General features: G+C 39.4%; 1 protein-coding gene across 3 annotated transcripts in view; it reads left to right on the top strand.

Moving 5' to 3' along the window:
• STN1 (STN1 subunit of CST complex) overlaps positions 1 to 25,460 on the top strand; it is a 45,213-nt gene that overhangs the window by 1,725 nt on the left and 18,028 nt on the right. For all 3 annotated transcript variants that reach the window (XM_042863586.1, XM_042863587.1, XM_042863585.1), the window contains exons 2-7: positions 12,541 to 12,679; positions 17,096 to 17,191; positions 21,585 to 21,656; positions 23,167 to 23,328; positions 24,458 to 24,569; positions 25,085 to 25,244. In XM_042863586.1, coding sequence (XP_042719520.1) covers positions 12,547 to 12,679; positions 17,096 to 17,191; positions 21,585 to 21,656; positions 23,167 to 23,328; positions 24,458 to 24,569; positions 25,085 to 25,244 — 735 coding nt within the window. In that variant the 5' untranslated portion in view covers positions 12,541 to 12,546. The remainder of the gene's footprint in view (positions 1 to 12,540; positions 12,680 to 17,095; positions 17,192 to 21,584; positions 21,657 to 23,166; positions 23,329 to 24,457; positions 24,570 to 25,084; positions 25,245 to 25,460) is intronic.

Raw genomic sequence — 25,460 nt, 5'->3', positions numbered from 1 at the left:
GAGGAGGAAGTAACTGATAAGGTTTTTTCCTTGTTGCCAGAGCCAATTTAGCTTGTGGAATCTCTGTTTTTAAAATGCAGTTTCCTTTTCCTCCCTCTGATAACTATTTTCTTGGTACTCATTCAGGTGGGATGATAGCTTTGATTTGGATGTTAAAATACTAAGTTTAATAACACACACGTTTTTTATTTTAAATTGCTCTTGGATAAAAAATGCTTAGGGGTGAATCTAGTGCATCTAGTTACTTAAAGTGATTGATGAGGACAGGGGAAAAAGGGAGTCTGACAGCCATATTATGAAATCCTGGTATTGAGGCAGGATCAGCTTTTCTTTAGCTCCAGGGGTGTCTCAGGGCAGCAGAAGGTGCACGTGGGTATGATGTCGGAGTTTGTAACAGTAACAGGACGTGGATGCCAAACTAAGAAAAGCTCTGGAGCTATATGTGAATGAGCATAATTGAGTTTGCTCTTTGAGAGTCCTGGCAGTGAGGTTGCTGGGATGTTAGGGCTGTGTTCTATCTCAGCTCTGTTGGCAATGTGAAGTGTTTTTTTGTACTGCACGAAGTTCACATACAGCATCTCTATTATGTATCAGTTTGCTTTTAACACGTGTGTCAAATGGGTTCAGATTGGGGCAGAACAAGGGCAGGATTGTCCTAACAATTAATGTTAGATGTGATGTTTTAGACTTTCCTAAAGATGGGCTCCATACCACAAGCTTTTAGCTGGTATAACATTGAAAATATAAGGTGAGAGGCTGACACAACAAATGAACAATTAATCTGGTGATAAAGTTTTGCTTTTTACTTTTTTACTTTTTTTTTTTTTTTTTTTTTTTTTTTTTTTGGCTAAGTAATTTGAGGTTTAAACATTGTAACTGCAAATGGGAACGAGCTGCAGTTTTCTGTTTCCCCCTCACTCTTGTGTTCTACAGCTACAGCTTGCCACTCAATCCTAAAATAAGCTCTCAGGTGAAGGTTAAGAGCTGGTAGCAAATCATTCCCAATTTGCATTGACTTCCTGGTATGGAGGAGGCTGTATGAAACCTGCTTGTTTTTTTTCTGTTTTGTTTTCCCTCCTCTTCTCTCCTGGTAGCGGAAGGTTTTAACAGCCATAACTGTTTCCAGATGGCAGGGATAAAAAGGTAAAAGTGAATTATAAGTACATTAAAATTTCTCCTGCAGGAATTTAAAACAATGCGTTTTGGAAATTCAGTGCTTCCTTAAAATGTCAGAGTGTGCTGATGTTGAATAACTGCGTTAGCTCTGCTTCAAACCAGTGGGCTTAAAAATAGCTGTAACTCCTTACTCCAATCCTTCTTAAGATTTAGAAGTCTCCTACCTACTTTCTGCTGCTGAGTGTCACCATCCTTTCCTCTTAACTTAATTGCTTACGCTTGCTGCTGTTTGTAAACCCCCTCTTAGGTTCTGCCTCTATTTTGTGTGAACTACTTTTATTCCTTTTCTCTTCATTGGAAATACGTGCTTGTTTCAGAAATCTAATTAGAAATGTGTTCTTCACAGTATAAGTTGCCCTTTAACTGCAGTCCTGCCTCCTGTTCTCAGTTCTTTCAAAATATTTAGTGGTGTATTTTTGTACTGCCTTGAGTTTATGTCCACCCACACTTTCACTGATCTCCTCCGACCTTCCTTCTGATGTTTGAGTTGACTGAACTGCTCAGAGGTCACAGGTGATTTGTTTGTGGCTTAATCCCAGATGTGCTTCTTGTTCTGTATGTTCTGCTCTGTCTGCCACCCTTGGCACCCGCTGCTGTCTTCTCTGTTTTATTTACTTGATGTATGTGCCCTTTTTGTTGATACTTTCCAATTGCATGCAGGCGTTCTTCTGTAGACTGTATCTTCTGCTCTCTTTTGTTCTTGGTATTAGTGATGTCTCTTGTGTAAGGTACTCATTTCAATTGTAAGCTCTATGGTGTTAACTTCTAGATCTTTCTATTTAATGCTTGACATTTCTTTCTAACTTCCTTTCTTGTATTCTTGATTTTTTGCCAAGATCTCATCTGTCCAGCGTCTGTCTCTGAAGTCATTCCCAAAGTCTGCTTTGCTTCCTGCTGAATCTGCTGCCTGTCCCTTGGAGTTGGGGATTGCATGGAATGAAGTTTTGATGCTTCATCTTGTACTGCCATAGTTTTATTAACTGTATGACAACATTTAGCTTATGGAAGTGTTCTGGTGACTCGTCCATACCTGATCTTTTCTCCCATTTCATCAGTCATTCACTTTTCCTACTGTACCTGATTCCTGTGTCTTAATATTCTACTTAGTGATGGTCAAGTACAGAGGAACTGTCATTAGGAGTATCATTAGTTAGTAACTGGTGTTTACGTGCAGTTTACTAAAGACTCTTTTATTCCTTTTTGACATAAGAAGGTGGCCAAAAGGCTGATGCATTTTCCTTCAAGAAGCATTAAGTCATCTTGCCTGTTTGTTGGAAGCATTGAGAGGGGAGACTTTGTATCATACATGATGTTCTTCAGCCCTTCTATTTAATGTACTGCTGGTAGATCTGTAGCTTAGGGAGATGTGTGTCTGTTCTGCATGGAACATGTGGAAACAAGTCCTCTTGAACAGAAAAGCCTGAGATTCAGTTCTGTGTTCAGCACTTTATGGCCTTCTCTGACATGAGTAATAGCCGTCATTTGGTCATGTGTAGCACAAATATGAACAATAGATGCTTGTTACCAGAAGTAGAGAAGAATTTTTTTAGCCGTTTGCTTGTACCTCATCAGCTGCAGTGGCTCCTCAGGCCTCTTGTCAGTAATCTGGAGATGATTCCCTACGGTGCTCCTGCTTTTGATGCTCTTCCACAGAAAATAGGCAGTAGGGCACTTCCATGGGCAATCTGAGAATTGCCATAGAGACACGTACAGCATTTGAGAGTTTCAGCATATTGGTATTACTTGCAGTAAGGAAGTTGTGCGTTCAAATGTCAGGATTCAGATTTGTTTAATCCAGTTTTGATCTGAGAAAAATTGATGGTCAATGGGGAAGAACAGAGGGTGAAATATATTCATTCTTTAAGATGCTACCTGAAGTTTAGAGTACAAAAAGGAAGTTTGCCTTCTTGCTGCCAGCTGCTCTGCTACAAACACACCTTTGAGATGAATGCCCTGAAGGACAGCCAAGCTCACACACGTAATGTGAGGGATAAGTTGGGCTTTTCTACTTAGCAGAATTACGCCTTAGTTTTAATGGAAAATGTCAACATATGTAGCTGAGTCTCTATTGATTGACTGCTGCAGGTAAAATTTCAGGTCCTCTTTCATGATAAAGATGAGATGGTCAGATGGTTTCCACTTTACGTTTAACTTGAGAATACCCAACATGTAAATTTCTGGGTAGTATTAATTCTGATTAATTAGTTGTAATTCTGTATTAAAATATTCTGCATTGCAGATAAATAATTATTTTTAAAGTACAGTTCTTATTCTAAATTTGTTCACTCCATGTGTCAGTGACTTTAATGACCTCACAGAACTACACAGATGAGTCCATCTGAAGTATTGATTTTGAGATAAACATATGCAGTTAAAATACTACACTCTTGGCTATATTGGTGTCTTTCAAACGTTTTAATCACTTGAGATAATTTTTTTTTAAAGGAGAAACTATTTGATCAAAACTGTGCGTGAATGCAAGGCAAAGTATTTAAAACTTGCAGAGCCCCGTTGGTCTGATGGCTGTTAGAAGCTTTGGTTAAGTCACATGAAAGCATGCATTACAAATGCTTCCGTGTTTGCCTTCCTCCAGACTTAATGAGCCCCTCGCCTCTTGCATGGCAGTCACGAGCTGATTTGTTCTTTTTGCTTGTGGCTTTCAAATTTGCATTGGTTCACATAGCGGCTAGGATTAGAAATTTATTAAGGGATAAAGATAGCTTTGCATCTCAGTCAATACTGGCACGAAAATGTCTGAACAAAAAATCCACACATATTGCTGCTTTTCTTTCTGCAAATCCTGAATTTTGTCCTCTGTTTCCCAGGAATCGTTTTCCAGAGCAGACATTGTGTTATCTCATGATCCTGATCACCTCTGGAATCTTAGCATGGAACGAGTTGTTCTGTAATAGGAGTTATTGTAATTTTTTAATTGATATTATGGCAGCAAATCCAGTTCTGGTTACACAGTAGCACAGGCAGGATGCTTATTATGCCTTCTTCATATATTATTAAAAATACACCTCAGTGAAAGGAGGGAGTGTTTTGCAAAATCTGACAGTCTGACACAAATAAAGGACTGGAAGGCACTGAGTGGTTAGTGGTATCCTGGGGAGACCTTGCCGTGTGGTAATACCACAAACATGTCTGTTATCAACAAAGAGAAGTATTTGCATGTCAGATCATTTTGCCAGTGGACAGGGTCAGCACAAAGGTCACAGGCATCAACTTGAAGTGTGTTTATCTTCACTGAAGTTTAAGGCGATGAAATAGTAAGTGAAACAATACAGCAAGAATAATACAGAGCAAAGCAGTGCAGCTCACCATTGCTAAAGGAGGGCAGTGATAGTGATCAAGAAGGGTGCATCACCTACTGCCCTCACATTTTCTCAGTCACTGGGCAGCCCTGTTTGCAGTGTGCATTTGGAGAACCTTCCTGAGCCATTGGGAGGTCCTGTGCAGTGCAGCTGCTCAACGGTGAGGTCTCCAACTTCACTGCAAAAGGGTGCAGCTTTCTTATTGTTGAATAAGCCAGTTTAAGTGATAATTAGGTGGGAAAATCTGCTTTCATTCTCCCTTTGGATTCCACCTCCAGCCTGGCCAAGGCTTGAGGAGGAACCAAGGCAGTTTGTGTACTAATAGGCCTTGGTAGTGTGCTTCTACACAGGGAAAGGTTAATACACTCTCATGACACTTTATCTAAGCTACTTGTCTTGCTAATGAGATGTTTTGTCCAAAGTACATATTTTGCTACTGATTGGATGCTGATGGTGGGTAATGCTGGGTTGTGAGACTCATCGAGGAGTGAGCTTTGGTGTGAAGCCTGCTGTTCAGGCCTTAGTGCTGCAGTGAGATCAGCTGTTCACTGACGCAAAGCTTGACTTTGAAATGAGTTTACTGAGCAAACAGTATAGCTTTTCACTGATAAATGATGTCATTTTTATGTTGCAGTCATGTTTAAAGCAGTTTCTGCTTGTACAAGGTTCTGGACCTTAAGCTGGATTTCTGCGGACATTTGTGCAATTCTGATCTTTTTGAAGCAAAAAAAAGAAAAAAAAAGCTGTAAGTTGAGGAATATAAATTGGCTTTTTGTAGCAATTCTGCTCAATACTACAGCTGCATATGCTGTTACTGCAATGTGTGGATTGTTAAGGCAAATAGCAGCTATTGTATGTTTCACAGTAGCATACACAAACTTTGGACACTGGGACCTGGTGAGGAGAAAACAATGTTGTGATGTGATGCAATTTTTTATTTTGAGTCCCCAGAACCTTTTTTCTTTTTTAATATGTCAGAATGGATCTTTAGTCTCCCATCTACAGAACTGTGTTTTAGGATACACCACACTATATCTATGGATTAAACCATACAATCCCATTACATGAGTTTGAACTGAATTTCTTGTAGCAGAGACCCATAAAATTAACAACAGGAAAAATAATTTCTATGGCCTCTGGCTGAGCTGTAATATAATGTTTTGGATGCTGTGCACAGGAGTGACTGGCTTTCAGAAGCATGAGTGGCATCTATTGAAATGCAATTAAGGAAATGCTTTAATCTGTTTATAAGAGGATGTTTTGGTTGTGTTTTTCCACATGCCGAGAGGTCAGAAATAGTAATAACTCGATTGCTGGGTAGCTGTGACAGTGAGGTGTTTGCTTTCAAATTGTGTCGGTTTTCTGTTTGTTACTTTTCTACTGGGTTCAGAGAGAGATTTTATTAAAGGTGGACAAAAATTATTACCAGAAAGTTGTTCAGCCTTCTTTGCTCTATAGAGAGGAAAGCTATTAAGGTTGCAGTCCTCTTGCAGAACTGTGCAGTTCTGGGTTTGTTCTGCACAGGGCTGATGTTCTGTATCAACTCAGGGATGGCATTTAGAAAGCACTCAGTGGGAACGTTTGTACAATGTTTGTTATTGCAGAGCATCATCTGAGAGTTATAGAAACTTATAACCCAAAATTTGATAGAGGACAAAATGTCTGGATTTTTAATAGCCCTAATAGCAGCTGAAGCTAAAGGATGGTGAGCCAGGTTTTCTCAGCAGGGAAGAAAGCACTCTTCACATCATTCAGAGTTCATTGAACACAGTGTAAGAGATTGTGCAGAGTAATTTGCTCTTAAGTTATCAATAATTATTCACCTTTGGCATTTCGAACTATATCTCTTTCTAGTTTGAGCATCCAAAGAACAAGAGGAAATCAAATAGATTCCTTTACTAGGAAAGCTTTTGGTTTTGTAGGTCAGAGCAGTCCAGTCCTGAGTAGGAAATCCTGTCCTTGATTTCAGGTACGGAAGTTCTGAAAGAAATTCAGAGGCTATAGGGCTGGGAATTGCAGCATCTTTAAGGTAGAAAACCACTCTTTCGGTACTTTTCCTAGATGATAGCTGAGAGAACAAGTAACTTGCTCAGGGAGCATTAAAATAAGTGTAACAAAAAGTTGGTTCTTACATGGGTTAATAGTCTGAACTTCCCGCAGTACAAGAGAAAACGCAGGAAGCATTACAAGGCGTAATTGGAAGGAGAAAAATTGCATACAAGATAAGGAAAACATGCAAACAAAAATACTGTAGCCAGTTTAGAAATAGAAGTCAACTTCCAACTAGTTTTATTATTCCTTGTAAGCAGAGTAGCAGACCTCAGTCTTCCAAAAGAGCTCCAAAGGAGTGAATCTCACCGTGTAGTTATGCTCACAGGTTGCACGATGGCCCTGTTTGTGTCTGAGACTTCAGCATTCTTCTGGCTAAATTTCTTTTGCGAGTACCAATAGCTGTGTTATTTGGAGACCAGGACTCGAGCACAGCCTCATGTTGTTCTGATATAGTTAAATGTTCGTTTGTACAGTACAGAAGAATTAAAACTGCTTTCAGAACTTTAAGTAGATCTGCCATAGCCTGCTGCTTTGTTAGGTACTGGGAATGTTTGGAAAACATTTTAACACATCTGTGCAACTCAACCAAACCCCAGGGTAATGATGTTGAAGTCTTTGGTTGTAACAGAATGTTCTGCGCAAAGAATATTCACATCAATTCTGATCCTAACGCAGAGGCTCTTTTAATTTACACCAGATACATAAACTGATATGAAGGAGTAAAACATGGTCAGGAAAACTTCTCTCCAGCTTGAGGCAGCCTTGCATGGAGTGAACTGCTTTAGGAAGGCAGCTGGCAACCAATGCCTGCCACTTCTGCTCAAATTCCTGAAATTCAAAAATGGTCCTTCAAGGAGCAGCACTGAATCTGCTTTATTGCTGCTGTAGCAGCGTAGGAAAGCTACCTGTTGCCTTCAAATGGGGTGAATGATGCCTTATTTGCTTTGCTTTGTTAGCTGCCTTGAATATCCCTTTATGTCAGATCAGTGAATTACATGTGGCTGTCAAAAAAAAAAAAATGTTCACTTGCCGGAGAGACTTTTGGGAATCCTTTTCTATCAAAGCTTCTATACTGCTTTATTTTCAGCCATCAAACTTAGTATTTATGCTAAAAAAATGTGTGGTGTTTTTGTTTTTGCTTGTTTTTACTTTACCAACAGCTGAGAACCGTCTTTCCCAGTGAAAGAATGTCTTTTCAGCAGCTCAGCTCATTCTAGCAGCACCATGGGAGATTAACAGCTTTCAGAGAGAATTAATCGCCTTCATAGACTTCCTCTTGTCCTCACTCCAGACAGGTTAGAGAATTAGGTGAAGAGGGTACTTCAGCATGATTATCTCATAGCTTTAACATACAAATAGCAAGTGAAGACTATCTGTAGCAGCCACTACTACTGTGTTTGTGGTGAGATTACAGCTGTCTGTGAGCGGCAGAAGGTAGTTTGTTAGGGGAGACTGGAAGTGCTCAGCCTGCTTTCTTTGAGTGATTTATTTTGGTGGCAGTGCGTTGTTTTTATTAATGGTATTGAAAATGTTCTTTAATTATGGTTTTGTTTTGTTTTAGAAGTCTGTGGGGGAGCTTCAGTTTTGGAGTTTTTATTTGAAATAATCTGTAATGAAAGATTTTACTTTCAAGCTCACTTGAATCTAGTTGTATAATACAATGTTGGTTTTCTTTGCTTGTTTTTAATTAAAAATGTTGTATGTGGCTTTGGATAATGAAAACCACTTTTAACTGCCTTGTACTGGAAGTGCCTCTGCTGCTCATGAAGAATTGAATAATACTCTTTTGTCCTATAGGGTGTTGAGTCAAGCACAGATGAGTTCAATTCAGATGACTGAGGTGGTTACAAAACCCAGATGTCCCACATTCCACAATTTGCTTTCTCTGTGGCAGTCATGGCTGACCATGAAGCAATTCCCCCTCAGCCAGTTTGTGGCCTGCTCTATTCGAGTAGACCAAGGAGGACTTTAAGCTACTTTAATGCAGTGGGTTGTTAACTACAGCAGTTCAAGCGCTGCTTCCCATATAAATGATTGGTGCCAGTATTGTGGCTGCAGGCTTTGGAGAAGAGCAGATGCCTGGTAGGCTTCTTAAACTGCCTCCATGGGTAGGTGATATCCTCTGCTTCTGATTCAGTCAGCTTGAGGAAGTCTTTGAGCTCAGTTGTAGTTGCAGCCTGGTTGCAGGTAACTACTGGCAGGGTGCTTCTTCTATGGCTTGGTGACTCCAAACAGCTCATTTCTGATGAAGGAAATTTCCTGCAAGAGCTTGGGTTCTTAACACATCTGGAGAAAAGACTCTGTAAGGTGAATTAAAATAGACACTTCTCTCGTGGTTCCTGTTTCACTGGGCTTGGAAGAAGACCAATTCTTAATCCTTTATCCGTTTTTGAAGAAGATACATGGTGAATACAGGATTAGGAGCCAAGACATATTGGCCTGTACTGGTTCTGTTGAACAAATAGTTTGGGTGGTTTAATTAGGAGCTATTCTAGCAAGCCTAGGCCATCCTCCTGGGTGGACCACGTGGGAGGGAATGTAGAAAATGGCTTGGTTTTAGGTGGTGGCAACTGATGGAAGACCACCAGCTTTCCTTGGTTCCTCTCCTCCTTTTGAGATAATACCTTGCTAAGTGCACCAGGAGTCTGAGGATTACGGTCTTGTTTGAGTTCTCGCTATGGTCAGGAAAGCTAACATTGATAGAAGGAAGTCAAGGAAATGCCTTTATTTGGATAGAGTACTGCCTAAAGTAGTATCAAATTCAGACCATTTTTGTTTGTTTGTACTTAGGTAAGTGCTGTATCAACTTTGTTTTTGCCTTTGAAATGGAACTCTTTCCCAGAGGAGTATTTCAGATAGTAAAATTTAATTCCAACTTCTTTTTTTCTTTTACTGTGCTTTTATTGCCGTTCTTCAGAGATGTTTTACAGTGGCAAAAGGGATATTTTGCTCTCCTAAGCTTGTGGACTTGATGCCTCTCTTGCCTTTTGCACTGCTGGCAGCACTGAATTCCCTGTACCACTACAGTTGTAAAGCCATTTTACATGGCATTTAAAATGAAACATAGAATAAGATGATACTTTTCTATGACTCTGCATTGTTTGTATCGATAAACATTGTCGCAATGCTTTAGCAAAAGTCATTTTAATCCTTAAGCACTTGTGCATCTTCTATCTGTTTGGGATTGTTTATTGTGAGCTGCACGTAGCCACAATGCCGGCCATTCAGCCCTTGGATCTCTGTTGTACAGAGTCACTGTTATCTCCCTTGGTGACAGCGTATCACCAACAGTACGGTGCGGAGCTGCAAGCACTCCTGACATAATGGCAAGTCTCACTTTTGCCAGGATGAGTCACTAATTAATTAACCCCTGGGATAGAGAGGCTTCCTGTGCCAGTTCAAGAACAGGTTACGGGAATGCACCATTCTGTGGCAAAGTAGAAGTTGGTTTGAAGCATTTTTATCAGCTCTTTAACTGTTGTATTTACTAGTGCTGTAAATGTGCACGTAACAAGTTTATAACCAAACAGAAAAATAGATGCATTGGATGGAGTTGGTTGATGTGTCTTTGTTGCAGAAGAAAAGAACCGCTGCTAACGCTGTGGGCTGGGTTTAAGTGCCCTGTACAGAATTATAAGACTTTTACCCTAGGAGAAGGGATTTGTGGTGAGTGTATGGAGGCAAGGAGCACGGGAAATAGCAAAGGTCTTTGCCTCCCACCAGGCCACAAAGCTTTGGTTTGTAACAGGTTCAAACGTGGTTACAAGTGGACTGCTTGGGAGGGAAGGAAGTGAGTGGGCTTGGCTTTGGAGTGTGGCAGAGATTGGGGAGGCTGCCAGAACCAAGGAAGGGCAAGGCAGGGCTGCGCTGTGGGTGCTGCTCACGTGCTTGTCAGCCACAGAGTGGCTGGAGTGAGTTTCACTCTCCCAGCCTCAAATGGATGGAAAGTCTTACCGTGGGACTCTGGTGGATTTGTTTTGTGGCCTTGAAAACAAATGAAGAAACAAGAAGTTGTGCTTTAGTAGCGCTAGAGAAGGGTCTTACTTTTTCTCCAGGAACCCACAGGTCTGTGAATAGAACTTAAGATGTATGAAGCATCTCGAAGCAGGCAGAGTGGTGCTGTACACGAAGGGTGTGAGCTTCTCAGGGGAAGAGCTGTCATGAGGTGTGTGAGCTACGGGGAAGCTGCAGGATTTCAGGTTCAATTCCCAGTGGTTTCTGAAATGGAGAGAGAGCTTCTGCTGCAGAAAGGAATGCTGCTTTGTATAAAAGATCATGATAGACAACGAGAACTGTGTTTGTACCCGTGGGATACATGTCTGAGAGAAGTGCCACTCAAAGTGAGCAGTTGGACAACTGTAGCACCAAAAAGGACAAAACTTTACTGTAATATTTCCTGTTTGGGAGCGGGACACTGAATAGCAGTGCTTCTCCTTATTCCGATGTATCACACGTTAATTCTGGTATGTATTTATTGCTCGGTGTGTGATGTCTTTGTGCAAGCCATGAACGTCTGTTGGACTAATCTTTTGGGTTTTTTATTTCTATACTATATGCTGGCTATAGGGACGTGGCAGGCATCAGTGTACATGAGGCTATAAGGAAAAAGTGATGGACTGCGAAGACTAAATGTGTTATAGAAATGCATGTGCTGAGTAAAATAGAGGTTCAAACTATATGGTTGCTTGGAAAAGTTTATAGTCTAAATTTTCTATAGGTTATTTAGAAAGAAACTGGAGAACTTGCATACGGAGCAACAACAGCCTTGCATTAATAAGATCATGCAGTCAATAGCTTAGTTTAGAAATTTCTTCTGATGAGTGACTGCAATTCAGCAGGAGGAAAAATGTGTTTCCTGGGGAGATTCAAGTAAGAAAAGGAGAGTGAGAATAGATAGAGTATATGTCAGCAATGCTCTAGCATGTTGTGCTATAATGATTTTCAGGCCCAAATTAAGGTTTAAGTGTGAAAACAGAAACAAAGTGGAATCCAAGCTCTGTTGTTTCCCAATAATGCAAGACGCTATCATGATATTCATGTCATGTTGTCTCTCTATGTATAAGCATCTTGTGCAGAGTACAGAGATCACTGACAGCACACAGAAAGGAGCTTTTTTACACTCTTTGAAGAGTAAGGCTTTCAGCCTGACATGCTGCTCAAAATCAGTTTGCTTGCCACCTTTGCACCACACCTGTAAGCAACTGATATCCGTTTGGTGGTAACTTGTAAAGGTTTACAGGAACAATTCAGTTAAAATGGGAGGAAGTAATAAAGAGTATATTCAGCCTCAAAACCTCTACAGGATGTTCTGGACAAACCTTCAAGGTTGAGAGCTTGTTTTCTGTGTGTGTTTTTTGTTTGTTTGTTTGTTTGTTTTCCTGAAACCAACTGCAGCAAGCTGAGAATGAGTCCAGTACTGACAAAAGATAGCAGGCATTAGACAGGGGAAACTGAAGAGGTAAGAGGAAAGTAACCGTTACAGAGTTATTGGAAACTGCATGCTCAAAATACAGAAGAGCTTGTTGCCTTTTTTGTGGGGGTTGGGGGTATAAAAAGTAAGCCTTCCTTCCTTCCCCCAGTAAAGTGCAGGATGAACAGTGAGGAGAATGTCATGGACTGGGAAGGGAATGGTGAGAGGAAATGGGAGTACACAGGAAATAACTAATTGGTATCCCACAGTCTCACTTTTAAAGTAGTATTATATTTATCTCTCTCTGTCCATAGATAAGGAAATCCTCTTTCATTTGAAGTAGTAGGTAGAATGCTGTTGAAGTTGAGTCTTAATATTTCAGTGAACTGTCAGAAGTGCTATTTTCTGTCTTTTATGTGGTGAAGCAAAGGTGATGTTGTATTAATAAGTTCCTGTGACTCCTCATCAGCTCAGTTGTATTGCAGTTTGTAAGATCACAAGCCAATTTGTCATTCATTTAAAACGTAGAACAGCTTCTGTTCACCTGTGTAGACAATAACTACATTTTTTTTCTTGCATTCACAGGTTTTAATGCAGCCTGAGTCCAAGAAGCATGAAGAAGAGATACCTTCCCTGCTCTGGGGGTTAGATCCTGTATTTTCTGCTTTTGCAAGACTCTATATTAAAGATATAAAAGAAATGAGAGAATCCAAGCAAGTTCCAGGTATGTACTTGTATGTGCTGATTATGAGACACAAAGAATTGTATTTGATTTATGTTTTGCTTTTCATCGAGGGATTTCAGAATGCTTCATGGACATCAGTACAGTTATTTTTCAGTACTCTAAAACTACATGACAGTTGTACCTTTAGTAGTTCTAAGAAGAACAGATTGTTTACCTTGAAGAAATAAAGGTGGGAAAAAAAAAAGCTAGTGCTGTGAGCTTTTCTTCTTGTGTGTGTGTATGTATATATATATACATGCATTTATGTGTGTGTATACACACGCAAGCTGGCTTACATTAAGGTAGTGTACTTCCACTGTGGTAGTGCTTGTTATGTTCTGATAGTTCTAAAAATGCTGGTCCTTTCTGGCCATACATGTTTTACCTTGCCACTCTGTCCACAATACTTGAGGAGGGTTTTAAGCCTCTTTATTATGACATAATATCAATTAGTTGATGGTATATTAACGTATTGTAAAAAATAAATATAGGTTTTGTTTGCTTAATTTCTAGTTATGAAAGCTACAACGTTCTTCAGGTATTTGAAAGACTTGCTTGGAAGTTCTGGCACCTGGGCTGAGTCTTGTACCATGCCTTTTGTTTTCTAACCATTACTGGCAGTTGTGTGCCAGTCTGCTTCTGCTGATCTTCAGCCAATGTCACCTGTGTGTGTACATTTTGTGGAGCACTGTGGGGTCTGATCTTCAGTTTCTGTTTTCACTATAAAGAATCTAAACAGACTGCAGTGTTTGGTACTTCAAACTGGAATGTGTCGAGGTGCAGAAAAAGCTGGGGAGGAATCCCGAGAAACTTAGAATTGATGATGAAAAGCAGGAAACCCTAAGCAGTGCGTGTTTTCCATTTGGTTTGCTGGGGCTGTTTTTTTGTTTATTTTTTTCTCCACAGGGGAAAAAGTACATTTGTATGGTTCTTTGAATAAGTTCCATCCTGTAGGTTTTGTGATTCTCTCTTATTTTTCTTTACCAGCAAGGATAACAACAGTACTACTCATGTAGAAATGAAGGACAGGTGGTTTTCTTCTTTTTACAACCACTCTTACGTTCACTGGGACTTCATAAACTTTTTTTTTTTTCTTAAAGCCTTTTCAGGATTGGGTCTTCAGTCTGGTGTTGGTATTTGTACTCAAGCAAGCAGTACCTCAAGGCTTCCAAAAACTCTGCAGTCTCGTTGTAGTACCGGTATAGCAGGTGCATCTGATAAAGGCTGTTCCTTTAATCAGAGACATTTTAATTGTTATTGAACGAAATACAAAACAGTTCATGCATGCACACATGCAAACATACTCAGAAGAATTAAATCTGTGCACATCAATAAACATGCTTCAAAAGAACGTGACTGGCCTTTGAAGGCACAATTCTGTGTGCTCTTTTGTTCACCTCTACATAGTTTAGGCTTTTTCCTTCTCACTTCCCTTCCCTTTCTTTTAGTTGAGCGAGTTGTCTTCTGCCTCATAACTATTTGTGTTTTTGTTTTTTTAAGACTGCCCTAAGGAAGTGGTATCTCTCATATCAAGATATCAGTCTTTAAAATTGGTGCATGTGAGCTTTCTTCACTTCCTGTGCATCTGGCATTCTGCACAACTAAGCTTGTTTGCAATCCTGTGTCATTTTCTAACCAAGCTTTAAAGTATAAAATGAAATCTCATAGAAAAACAGTTTTAATCTTGTTCAGTGTCCTGTTGCTGTGTATGTACCACAAAAGACATCTTTTAGCATATCTCACCCATCGGCTCAATGGAAACTTCTAAATAAAAAAAAAAGTATTTTTTGAGGAAGGAGGAAGGTAGGTGTTTGCTGCCAATGTTCCCTGAATTTTAATGGGTTTGAAGACCAGCTGGAGCTGATTAGCAATGAATCAGTCATTAAGTAAGGATAATTAAGAATGGATGAGTGCAAAACAGTTGTACCTAGGAAGAATAGAAAGGCAGGCAGGCTAAATGTTAGCAGTTATTCTCAGAGTGCTTTCCCTAAATTATGGAGCAGCCTCCCCAGGAAAAAGGTGGGATCCCATTCACTGGGATTGTTTATATCCTGACTGTACAAATTGCCAGGAATTTACTGTATGGAACAATTTTGCAGTTGCTCTGAGGAAATGAACTGAATGACCTAATAAGTTTTTTCTTTCCATTTTTAAGCATTAGGATTTGATGCAACAATGACTAATCCCTTAAAAGAACACAGAGGAAAGCAGTAAACCTGTCCAATTACTCTCCTGCTAGAAATGGTGACAAGAGGCTGGAAAACCACCCAGAAAAACACAGCAGTTGTGTTGACTTAGAGGCCATGAAAGGAGAGTGGGTGTCAAACTCAGTTGTAACACATAATCACACCACGGAAATGTGTGCAGAGCTATCATGCAGTACAGCATTGTGACAGCTTATCAACAAGCAAGGGAAGCTGCAAATAACACAAAAGGAGGTAATAAAAATTAAAGCAATGGCAAACACCTCATTCCTTGGCGATGGTAACAACAGGACCAGAAGTTGCCTTCTCCATAGTCCCCCTAAAGTGCAGCTGTGGTTTCCTGTTGTGATAACAGCATGTTAATGTACATGTTATTTACTGGATTACTTGATTGAATGCACCTACACAGGGCTTCAGATGTGTAGTGTGTTTTTATTGTTACTGATGTGAACATAATTTAAACAGATAATCTGGGGCAAGAAAAGTGCCCTCTTTACACCTTCAAGTCATCAACTTCAGCAGCTTCTGATTGATAATGTAATTATAATGTCATCTTTTGTATGAATTCAGGTAGTTTCTCAGAGAGTAAGGGTGGAGTTCTGTGTAAGCTTATGGGGATATAGAGAACCAGTTCTATCTGGTCACTGTCATTTGCCAAAACTCAGCTTACTAACTGTGAAATGAATATAATAACCTGTTGCTTGTTTGCACATGAAGAGATTGGTGTCTCTGCCTCATAGATTTGCCCTGAAAGTGACCCAGACCTTCTCATATGTATGTTTTGTAAGATTTAATGAATGTTTATGTACACTGGGTGCACCTTCATTGAGAGTTTCTCTAACAGTGTTTATTTGTGTCCTGATAAATGGAATGAGAAAACTGGACAAACCTGCTAAACATTCTTTATACTGCATCTGACCGGTGACTGCGTGGTTTTAAGATGACTGCAGTGGATGCATCCCTGACATATTGCAGTGGACTTGTGTCAGCAAAACTCCTGTTTGTGACCTGCTTGGCTGATCACCTTTGGCTTTTTCTGAAACTGCTGTTTTTGTTTTGTGTGTGAGGAAAAACTAATTCCAGTCCCACTTAAGGCTTCTGCCTATGTAGGACAAGTTATTTTGGGATTTCATGTTTGATTTTTTTTTTTTTTTTTTTTTAATACAGAATGTTTTTGTGACTCCCTTGTTGCAATGTTTCTCTTTCCCTTTATAAGATTTGCCACAGTGCTTTGAGACAAATGTTCCTTTTTGAGACCCTTGAGTTATGTAGTTTTTAGAAGGCAGTTATTGAATGTCCCAGATAGCCTCATACTTCAGTAAAACAACAGTATTCCAAAACTGAAGAAAACACGTGGACTGAAAATTAGACCAGGGTTTAACCAGAGCTTATTGCCCAGTTATTCTCCTGCTAGTGGACCGTGAAGCTTCAGTGTATGTTCACATCAAGGTTTGTTAAAAACATTGGTCATGCTCTTGAAAGAAATTAAACTATGTGGCAACCTCAGTGCTGTGGAAGTCCCCTGGGCTCTGATTCCTCGCCATTTCCTTCATTTTGTATTATTCCTATCCAAGTCACCTTTATAGATGTGCAAAAATAGCTCTGAAGGGATGTTTTTAGAACATGTTATTTCAGAAACTGAAACTCAGGATACCATCCATGATGACTGCCCAGTGTGTGCTCTGCAATGTGAGAGGGTTGTTAACCCCCCACCCACCTCCATGCACTACCCTATGCCATGGCTCCTGTTCTTCTGGAAATAAAAGACAGAATTGTGTTAGTTTTCCTTTTGGAGGCAATGCCTTAATCAGGAGCAGCTGCGCTGTGAGAAACTCAAAGTGCTTCCATTGTATTCACTTATTTATCCTTAAGACTTGAAGTTGTAAAAACAAACAAACAAAAAAACACAACAAAAACAAAGAACCTTAAGCCCACAGTAAGCAGTTCTGCAGATCCAAATGTAGAAGAAAGCAAAAGGCTGATAGAGTTTTGAGATTACAATAACACAGTTTTCGTATCCTATATAGAGCTGATGCTTCCTCCTTGTGTTCCAGTACTTGCTAATCGAGGGGGTTTTTCACATAAGCAGGCATTAATTAACTTTAAGGCACATTAAGCGTGCAAGGAAGTCACATTTGTCAGTCAAACCTACATAGGGCAGGATGTTGAAGAAAAACTACTTACTTACTTACTGGGAGTGTTCTCTATCTAGGTATATTCTTCTATAATGGCCATCCAGTGAGACAGGTGGATGTTGTTGGGATGGTGGTTCAGACTAAAGAGCGAGAAGCCTTTCACAGTTACGGAGGTAAGAAGAATTTCCATCTTTGTTTTTGCATTTATCAGCCCTCTAGTCTTAGTTACTGTTACTGAAATTAAAAGTTGCCTTATTTGATTATTCTTGAAACAAATCTACTTTATTACATGAAGTATATGCCCAGCTCAGAATACTTTAGCAAGCTACTGTTTCTCTTTTAAAATAGAGAAAATAAATGGCTGAAGCCGAGTAACTGATTTGGGGTCATCTGGAACAATTTAATTTTTGTTATTACCTTGCCACTGTTCCCCACTGTTTTTCTTTTGCATATATGCTCTTTCTTTAGTCACAAGTAAATGGTTTTAATGATTTCTCTAAGAAGTTATTTCTTCCTTTTTTGAGCTTCAGAAACCCCTTCTGACTTTATAAGTTTTATTGTGTGTTGGAGCCAGGTTTTAGTGTCTGTTAAGCTTGATTATAATTAGCTGCCAAAGTGTCTTAGCAAATCCAACCCAACCATCGTAGTACCCACCAGACCTTGCCACCACCAGCACAGTCGACTCCTCCCTCTTGCTTTTCCCTGTTGCATTCAGCCTATTTCATTAACTTGGAGCCATCTGGTTGTGTGCTGAAAAAGCAAACTGAAGTACTGGGGGTGGGGAAAGGGTCATCTCACAGTAGGAAGGAGAGCCAAAGGCATAGATCATTACTCTGCAGGCATTTGAAGAACCTGTGTCCAGTGTCTGCTGACACGAATTTCCATCTGATGGAGCTAAGTTATGGAGTGACACTTTGTACTCAGTTCTTCCATTTTTAAGATGGAGGCAGCAGTAATTCCCCCTCTGTGAGCGGTGTTGAGAAGATAGAATTGACAGCTTAGAGCCAGGTCCCAGCTTCCATAACACCTGCAGTTGCACCACAGCACTGCAGAGTAGCACTGGCTGCCAATGCATGAAGCATACCCCAAACAGTGTAGCTGCTTAGAGTTGAGTCTGCTCTACATAAGTGTCCCTGCAAGTTTATTAAATAGGGTATCTCCTGTCTTCCCATCTAATTTCTGTGTTACTACCCTGCCATTACACCAAATAACAAGTTTATGTATTTTAAAGCACGAGTTGCTCAGTCACTTGAAGTAGAACAGTCTAAACAAGCGCCTAAGTTAAGAAATGATGAGACTGATGATGTAACGAAGTGTTGAAACTAGTTGAACGTCAGCAGTTATTCTGTTATTGCACTAGAATACAAATGGAGACAGCATTTCATAAGAACAGAGGAAAATAGAATCACAATGACCTAGGCAAAAGCAATTTAATGGACAATTCTTTCCCATGCTAGCCTCAGTGTTACGTAATGCTTGTTGGAAATGTTTGATTGGAACAGAAAATGGAGGAGTAGAAATAAAAAGAAACCAGAAACAAAAAGAACTTAGTGTTAGATCAGCCAACCTTTAAATATACAGCTCTCAGCCTGCCTTCCTGCTGTTCTTTCACATCTAACTCTGCTCTTTGTTCCAGCAGTTCCTGGTTTGAATTCTCAGGCTACCTGCCAGGGTGCCTCTACCCAGCCGGCCCTCTCTTTCAGGCAGGCTGGTTCCAGCAGCATAGAATTGTAACTTCTTAGACAGTTTCCTGCTTGTAACTTCTTGCATCTCTCAGTTCAACAGACTCTGGTTAGTGAGTCACAGAGCAGGTGTTGCATCAATTGGAGCGCTGTTCAGCATTTGCTCGCTTTCCATCTGCTTAAAAGTGACTTACAAAGCAATTGCCCCTTTGTAGTTTTTCTGTGATAGAACTGAAATGTCTTTGTGTCACTGCCACCATCTCTCCCACTCATTTCCTATCTGTCTACTTCAGAATATATACCTTTTATTTTAAGAGTCTTAGGTTCTCTCTGTGCTGCAAATCCATACAGCCCAAATCCATACTGATAGCAAAGTAATTATTAGAAGAGAGTGAATTAACTTTTTCCTGGCTAATAATAATTCTAAATGCCATGTAAAACAGCACATACATTTTGACATTGATTTGTTTAATTGCTCTTATTATGATCAGTTAGGAAAAGGATATCTAATTAAAGCCTAGCTTTCAGCAAGCTCATATTTTTAGCCAATGCACTTTTCTGATCTTTTCTTTCCTTTTTAAGAGAACCAAACAACATCAGATGTGGCTTTCCTTATTCTCCAGGACCATACTGAAAGGCTGAACACTTGCCTTACAAACAGACATCTCGCTGGAGCCTCAGTGGACTCACTAGGCCCTACATAAAACAAACTTTTCTTACAAAGAAACCAACACAGTTACTAATTTACCAGGTGACTTTGAGTGGACTGCCTCTCAAACAGTTAACATAAGAGTCAAGATGGTGAGACAGTCAATGCTAGAGTTAGTAAGTAAATAAAATTAAATGCAAGGAGATGAGAAAGGATGGCAGGGGAGCCCAGGAAGTTTTCACAAGCCTGTAGACGCCCTGCATGCATTTAAAATAGATTAACGTTCTCCTGTCTGATTAGGAATACAATTGCAATAGTTTTCACTCACCTGTGGTTCAGGAGTTGTTTTTGCTCAAAGGTTTATTTGGGAGCTTTATTTCAGGGCCTGGCTCTGCAACCCAAGTTCAGCTTTGTGGTCAGCTATAGGTCGGTCTCTCTATGATTTCTAACAGTCACATTGATTAGGAATCATCTGGCTTCCTAATCCTTCAGCCTTGTTTGTTTGGCTTCCAAGCTCTTCTTAGGAAGCATGTATTTTGGTCTGTAAGGAAACATCTACATTGTGTAGCAAAATAATTGTGAAATGTCTTCCCTGTTTCTTATTGTCAGTGTTGGCTTGCATCGGTAGCTTTATATGGTGCATGATGGCTCTTCCTCCAACTAAAATAGTTGCATTTCATCTGTACCAAAGAGAGGAAACCCTATTAATTAGATCATTGTCTACACCAGTGCTGAACTAAATCTATCGAAATAGCTGCAGATATGGGAGCTCAGGAGGGGGATAGCAGTGAAACAACCATACGTCTAGTGATGGAATTTGGGATTGCCTGCATCTTATAAATGCTGTTTGCTATTAAGAATGTGTCTGTGCATACCTACTGGGAAACAGGAAGACAAGGCAATGACTTGAGATCAGACCCTCAAATAGGGAGATTGTTTCAAAACATATGAGACAATGCAAAGGCATTTTGCTTTGATGCTACGATTCCCAGAGGAAGCGACTGCAAGTACCAATCAGTACCTTCCTGGTAAACACCACTGATGCTTTTGTAGTAACTGGTTAGAGGGGATTTCTTTGTTGTTGCTTTTTATCTATATATAGTGTCTGGTTTTGTAGAGCTGGTTTGAGGAGCAGCAGAAAATTGTGGATTCTTATTTATGAAGAGGTCGTATTTATGAAGGTCAGTGTTGGAGGCAGTTATGTTCAGGGAACAATGTGCTTGGAGTTTTAGCTGGACTGGAAATGTGATCCTTGCCATGGTTTGACAGACACCTGGTACCTTCTTACTTAGAGGATGTTTGCTGGGCAAGCTGCCCATATGAAGTCTCTTGATCTATAGAACAATTGATTCTTCTAATAGCTTTATAGTTTATTTTGTTGGTTTTTTTGTTTGTTTGTTTGTTTCCTTTTTTGGTGTCTTGAACAATACAGTGCCTAGGGCAGGAATCACAGGACTTATTTTGCCTAGGTACTAGTAAGACAGGAAAAGCCAGATAGCTGACATGCTCAGGAGAGGGTAGGTGTTAACCTTTTTAATACGGAAGTGGCTTGCATGCCACTAAGTGGTACCTTAAATTAGGAATCCTTGGCCTAGGGCACAACCATAGGCAAGTCCTCTGTCCTGTCTGGATGTGGTGGCTGCTGTTCTAATCTCTTAAATGGGGAAGGCCAGCAGACTTTGTTTGCAATATTAGCGTAAAAAACATTGTAGCTGGAGATAGGACTCTCTTTACCTATTTTGTTATTCTACCTCCCTCCTCACTCCCCACCAGCCCTGACATGCTGTTCTCTTGTTTCGGTATTAATATTTCTGTGCATTGTGTTTCATTTCTAATTGTAATTTGTTTAGCTTCAACTTTCAGCACTGATTTACCTTCTGACTTTATCAATTAAATTAGAAACCTCTAGTACCCCATATATGTAGTGAATCAGCATCATTTGTCAGTATTTGATATTTTTTTTAGTTTTATTTCTTGAGGAGCTAGCTGCTATTTTGCTTGCTATGCATGTAGGCATGTTGTCTAGCACTGAAGTATTCTGCAAGTAAGTTTGGAGACTATTTCAAAGCCAAAAGCAGGAGATGAGCCCCCACTTTCCTTTACAGCCTGATTAGAATGAGATATGCAGGGAGATGACTGCTGAGAATATCTACATATTTTCATTTCTTGGAACATCACTACCTACTTTCATATTCTCTGTAATTCTTGCAATTTTTTTTATTTTTTTTTTTACAGTGGATGATAGTACTGGGGTTATAAATTGTATCTGCTGGAAAAATCCCATGGTAGCAGAAAGATCTTTATCAGGTAACTTATTAAGTAATTCCTCTTTGTGAGTGTACTTTTTGTTTGCAACTTAAATAATTTAGTAAATGATCTCACTTGCAGAACAACCATATCCCACAGCCTGGGCCATCTTGGGAGCTTCGTATTACTTTTTGTGTTGTTGCCAGTCATGGTGCCAATAAAAACACTGCATTATGACTCATCAAGCCTTTTCCTTATTAGCATAATGTATTTCAATTCCATGCTGTGAAATTTTTCAGAGAATCCTCTTCTTACACTTTATAAAACCAGTCAATTGACCACCAACTTGATCTTCATTTCCCACCCTTGTGGCACAATAGTTTCAGAATTCCTCTTTTTTTTTTGTTTGCATTCATATTTTCCTTCTGTTTATGTGTATGCTAGCTTGATGAACTCAAAAGTAGATTTAAATGCAGGGGGAGCAAACATTTTGTGATTTCAACAGTTCTAAACGAGCAAAAATTATGCATTTTAAGTGAATCTGTTTTTGTACTCAGTGACAGAAGAACTCAGTAATGTCTGACTTTACCTTCTTGTATATCAAAATATGGGATAATTTCTACGTTGGACATTCCTGAAAGCTCCAGTAATAGATTGAAGCTAGTGAAACTGAAATAAATGCCATTAGTGTAATCTTCCAGTACTACACCTGCATAGAAAAGGCAGGGAAAGCTTGATGTAGGAGTTAAAAAGTGTTGATATCAGTGGAACAAGCACTTCTATACACACAGGTAATTCATACTAACTTACACTTGACGTTTTCCAAAAAAAAGAAATGGGGACTCACAAATTAGTTTTTTTTGTGAGGAACATAAATTCCTCAATTTCTTCCTAAATAAGGAAGAAATTGCATCAAATAGTGGTTGACACACAGTGAGGACTCCGAATTCTTGTTTCAGCCTTGTATGCTATTATTTTACATGTACAATAGCACTGATTGACTATTATTTTATTAATGAAAATTAATTTGTGTTAGGTAAAGAAAATAGCTCCCAAGAGGCACAGGAAGTTTTCTTCAAAGTTGGTAATGATGATCAGAGGTTGTTAGGTCATTATTCAGGTTTTAAATAATGAAGAAATTGCTGTCCTGCGAAGGTGTGTTACATAAAAAAAGAAGTTCTGTCAAGTTGCATTCATCTCACTGTATTGCGTCACATCACATGAATGGTTTGGCCTCACCTCAGATGATTCATGCTTCTTTTATATAAACGTTCAGCTGACCTTTTTCTTTCCTTTTTTTATCCTCTCCTCCTTAGTATGACAAAATCAATTTTGGCAATTTCCAATTCATATTTCAGTTTTTCAACCTGTGACATCTCTTCCCTTTTATACCTTCCCCAGGTGAACTGTTAAAATAAATGTAATATTATAAGCTAACTTTATCATCCTTAAGTTTTGCTACCCAGCACAAATGAAGCCTGGGACCTTTCCCTTTTCTAGTAATATGACTACAGTAATGTTTAGACATTTGGCCTCCGTGCCTGATTTGCTTTTCCATCACTCCTTACAGAGTGCCCAAGCACCCCCAGCAGTCTTAAAGTGCTTGAACAGATGAAGAAATTCCAGGAAATGGTGAGCCAGAAAACCAAGCTGGAGATTGGGGATGTCATCAGGGTCAGAGGTTACGTCCGGACCTTCAGACAGCAAAGAGAAATTCAGTCTTCATGTTTTTGTAAGTGCCAGGGATCTGTGCCCAAGCTCTGTGTAGTTTATTGAATGATTTCCACTTTGTTTTCTGGCATCTCTTTAGAAAAATGAGTTTTGCATTCGTGTGCCTTTTTTCTAACCTTACATTGCTAAAACTAAAATACACACTGCTTAATGTGTGGGACTAGAAGACTACCTATACAAGAGGAATTCCTGAAAGGTTTATGAAAGATGAATAGAATGTATACAAGAATATACAAGATACTCTAACTGGATATCTGTGAGTGCTCTTCAGTTTTCTTTGTATTGAAATAGAACAGCCAAAACTCATTGGAAAGAAAATTATGAGCTGTGTCACACTTAACCAAGAATGCTAACTGCTTTGAAGAAACAGTTGTTGTTTACAGCCCACATCATCCATTCCAAGGACAGACAACAGTTTATTGTCACATTTTTATATTAAAGCCCATTTTCCTAAACTTTCTGACTCCACAGAATGCCTGAAAATTATTCCCCCTTTTGAAGTCACTCAGTCAGAAATCTGTGGGTGCTGACCTGTATCTCAAAGCTCTTTGGGCAACAATAGATTATTTATATCCTAGGATCTTCCAGTTGCATAACACCTTTTCTCTTTAGTGTCTGTGCTATTGTGTAACTGAGGAAGCCTGTTTTTTAAAGAGCTTGTGTAGTTCAGATTAAAAAGGAAGAAAAAAAATCAGTTTTTTCAGCTCTTGCAAAAATCTGAAAGCCCTCCTTTCCAAACAGAAGTTTTATGAATATATAAACTATTGAAGGGTTGGTGATAAAAACCATTGTTTTGTTGAAGGAGGTTCCCAAAATTCACGTAGCCTTTAAATTGCTTTAACATCAGCAGCACAAATAAAGTTCCTTACTATGTGCTTACTTAATGTATTTCAGGTAAAATACCCAATTCTTAATTATCAGGCAAAAGAACAGTTTGCATTGCACCACGACAGATCATTTACCTCCTTTTAGACTATAAAAGTGGGAGTGACCTTTGTGGTTTGGTTTTGTTTTTATAACAACAGCAACAAACAAAATCTGTCAATTTAATACTAATGTGTGAAACCTTGTTGTGCCGCCTGAGGTATGCTTGTTTAAAGCCAGTACAGCTGTTCTTTTTCCTGCTTCAGATAAGGTGGATGATCCTGTGTGTGATGTTCAGATTTCAAGAATGTTGGAGCTCCCCTGCCTGTATAGAGAAGTTTATGATAAACCTTTCCAAAGCCCAGGGGCAGGACAGAGGTAAATGTGGTAACCTGACTGGTTTAAAGGCAATGTGTGAGATTCTGTTGTTGCTTATTTGTTAATGTGATAACTGGAGGAAAATAGAACAGGGTCCCACTGTGATCTGTACTCTGCACAAGCATACAATAGCAGCCTTCTTTTCTCCTGAACAGTTAACAATCCTTACAGCTAAGATACTTGTCCATGAGCTGAGAAAAGAATTAAAAAGCACCCAACTGATTATTAGTCAGATGTTAAAATACTGTGCATGGACGGACCTTTTACATCTCTGACAGAAAGGGGATCTGGAGCAAGGGAATCTGAACCGAGGTGTTCAGTGCATTTTAAAATGGTCTGCCTTACTTAGGAGTTTGGATTCAAACTCTTTTACTGTCTAAGGACAGTAAAATACTTTCTGATCTTTTAAAACCAGTCTATCTGGCTACTCTTACACAATTGTTATTAAAAACTGTAATGTATTTCTTGATTTTTATTTATTTATTTATTTAAATCTGTTCTCTGTATTTTTGTAGTGGACCAGAAGGTTTGGATTTCTTAATCCAAACACTGCATGAAAAAGTAAGAGATTTCCTACTAGAAAACAAAATTCAGACCTTTTACCAGCAGGAGTTGGAAACAATTCATTCTCTGGTATCCCTAGCTGATGGGCCTAAATCTAGTCCCAGCTGTCAGGTGAGTGAAAGTAATTGTTTTTAGTTCTTTGTTGGGGAAAACAGTTTCATTTTTGAAAGTCTAAGCAACCAGCTAAGAAACTAATGCCTTCAATGGATTTGAAAATTACAAATGCCTATTCCTGATTTAGCTTTCTGGGGTTATTTCTGGGGTTTGAGAAGCCTTGTCACTTGGGATGTTTAAAACTGGAGTGAAGAAAGCTACAATTCTATTGTT

The sequence above is a fragment of the Lagopus leucura genome, unplaced genomic scaffold, assembly GCF_019238085.1.
Source record: "Lagopus leucura isolate 7727_CA_CO unplaced genomic scaffold, USGS_WTPT01 Super-Scaffold_741, whole genome shotgun sequence".
Classification (NCBI taxonomy): domain Eukaryota; kingdom Metazoa; phylum Chordata; class Aves; order Galliformes; family Phasianidae; genus Lagopus; species Lagopus leucura.
This window is presented reverse-complemented; position numbering and strand designations above follow the sequence as displayed.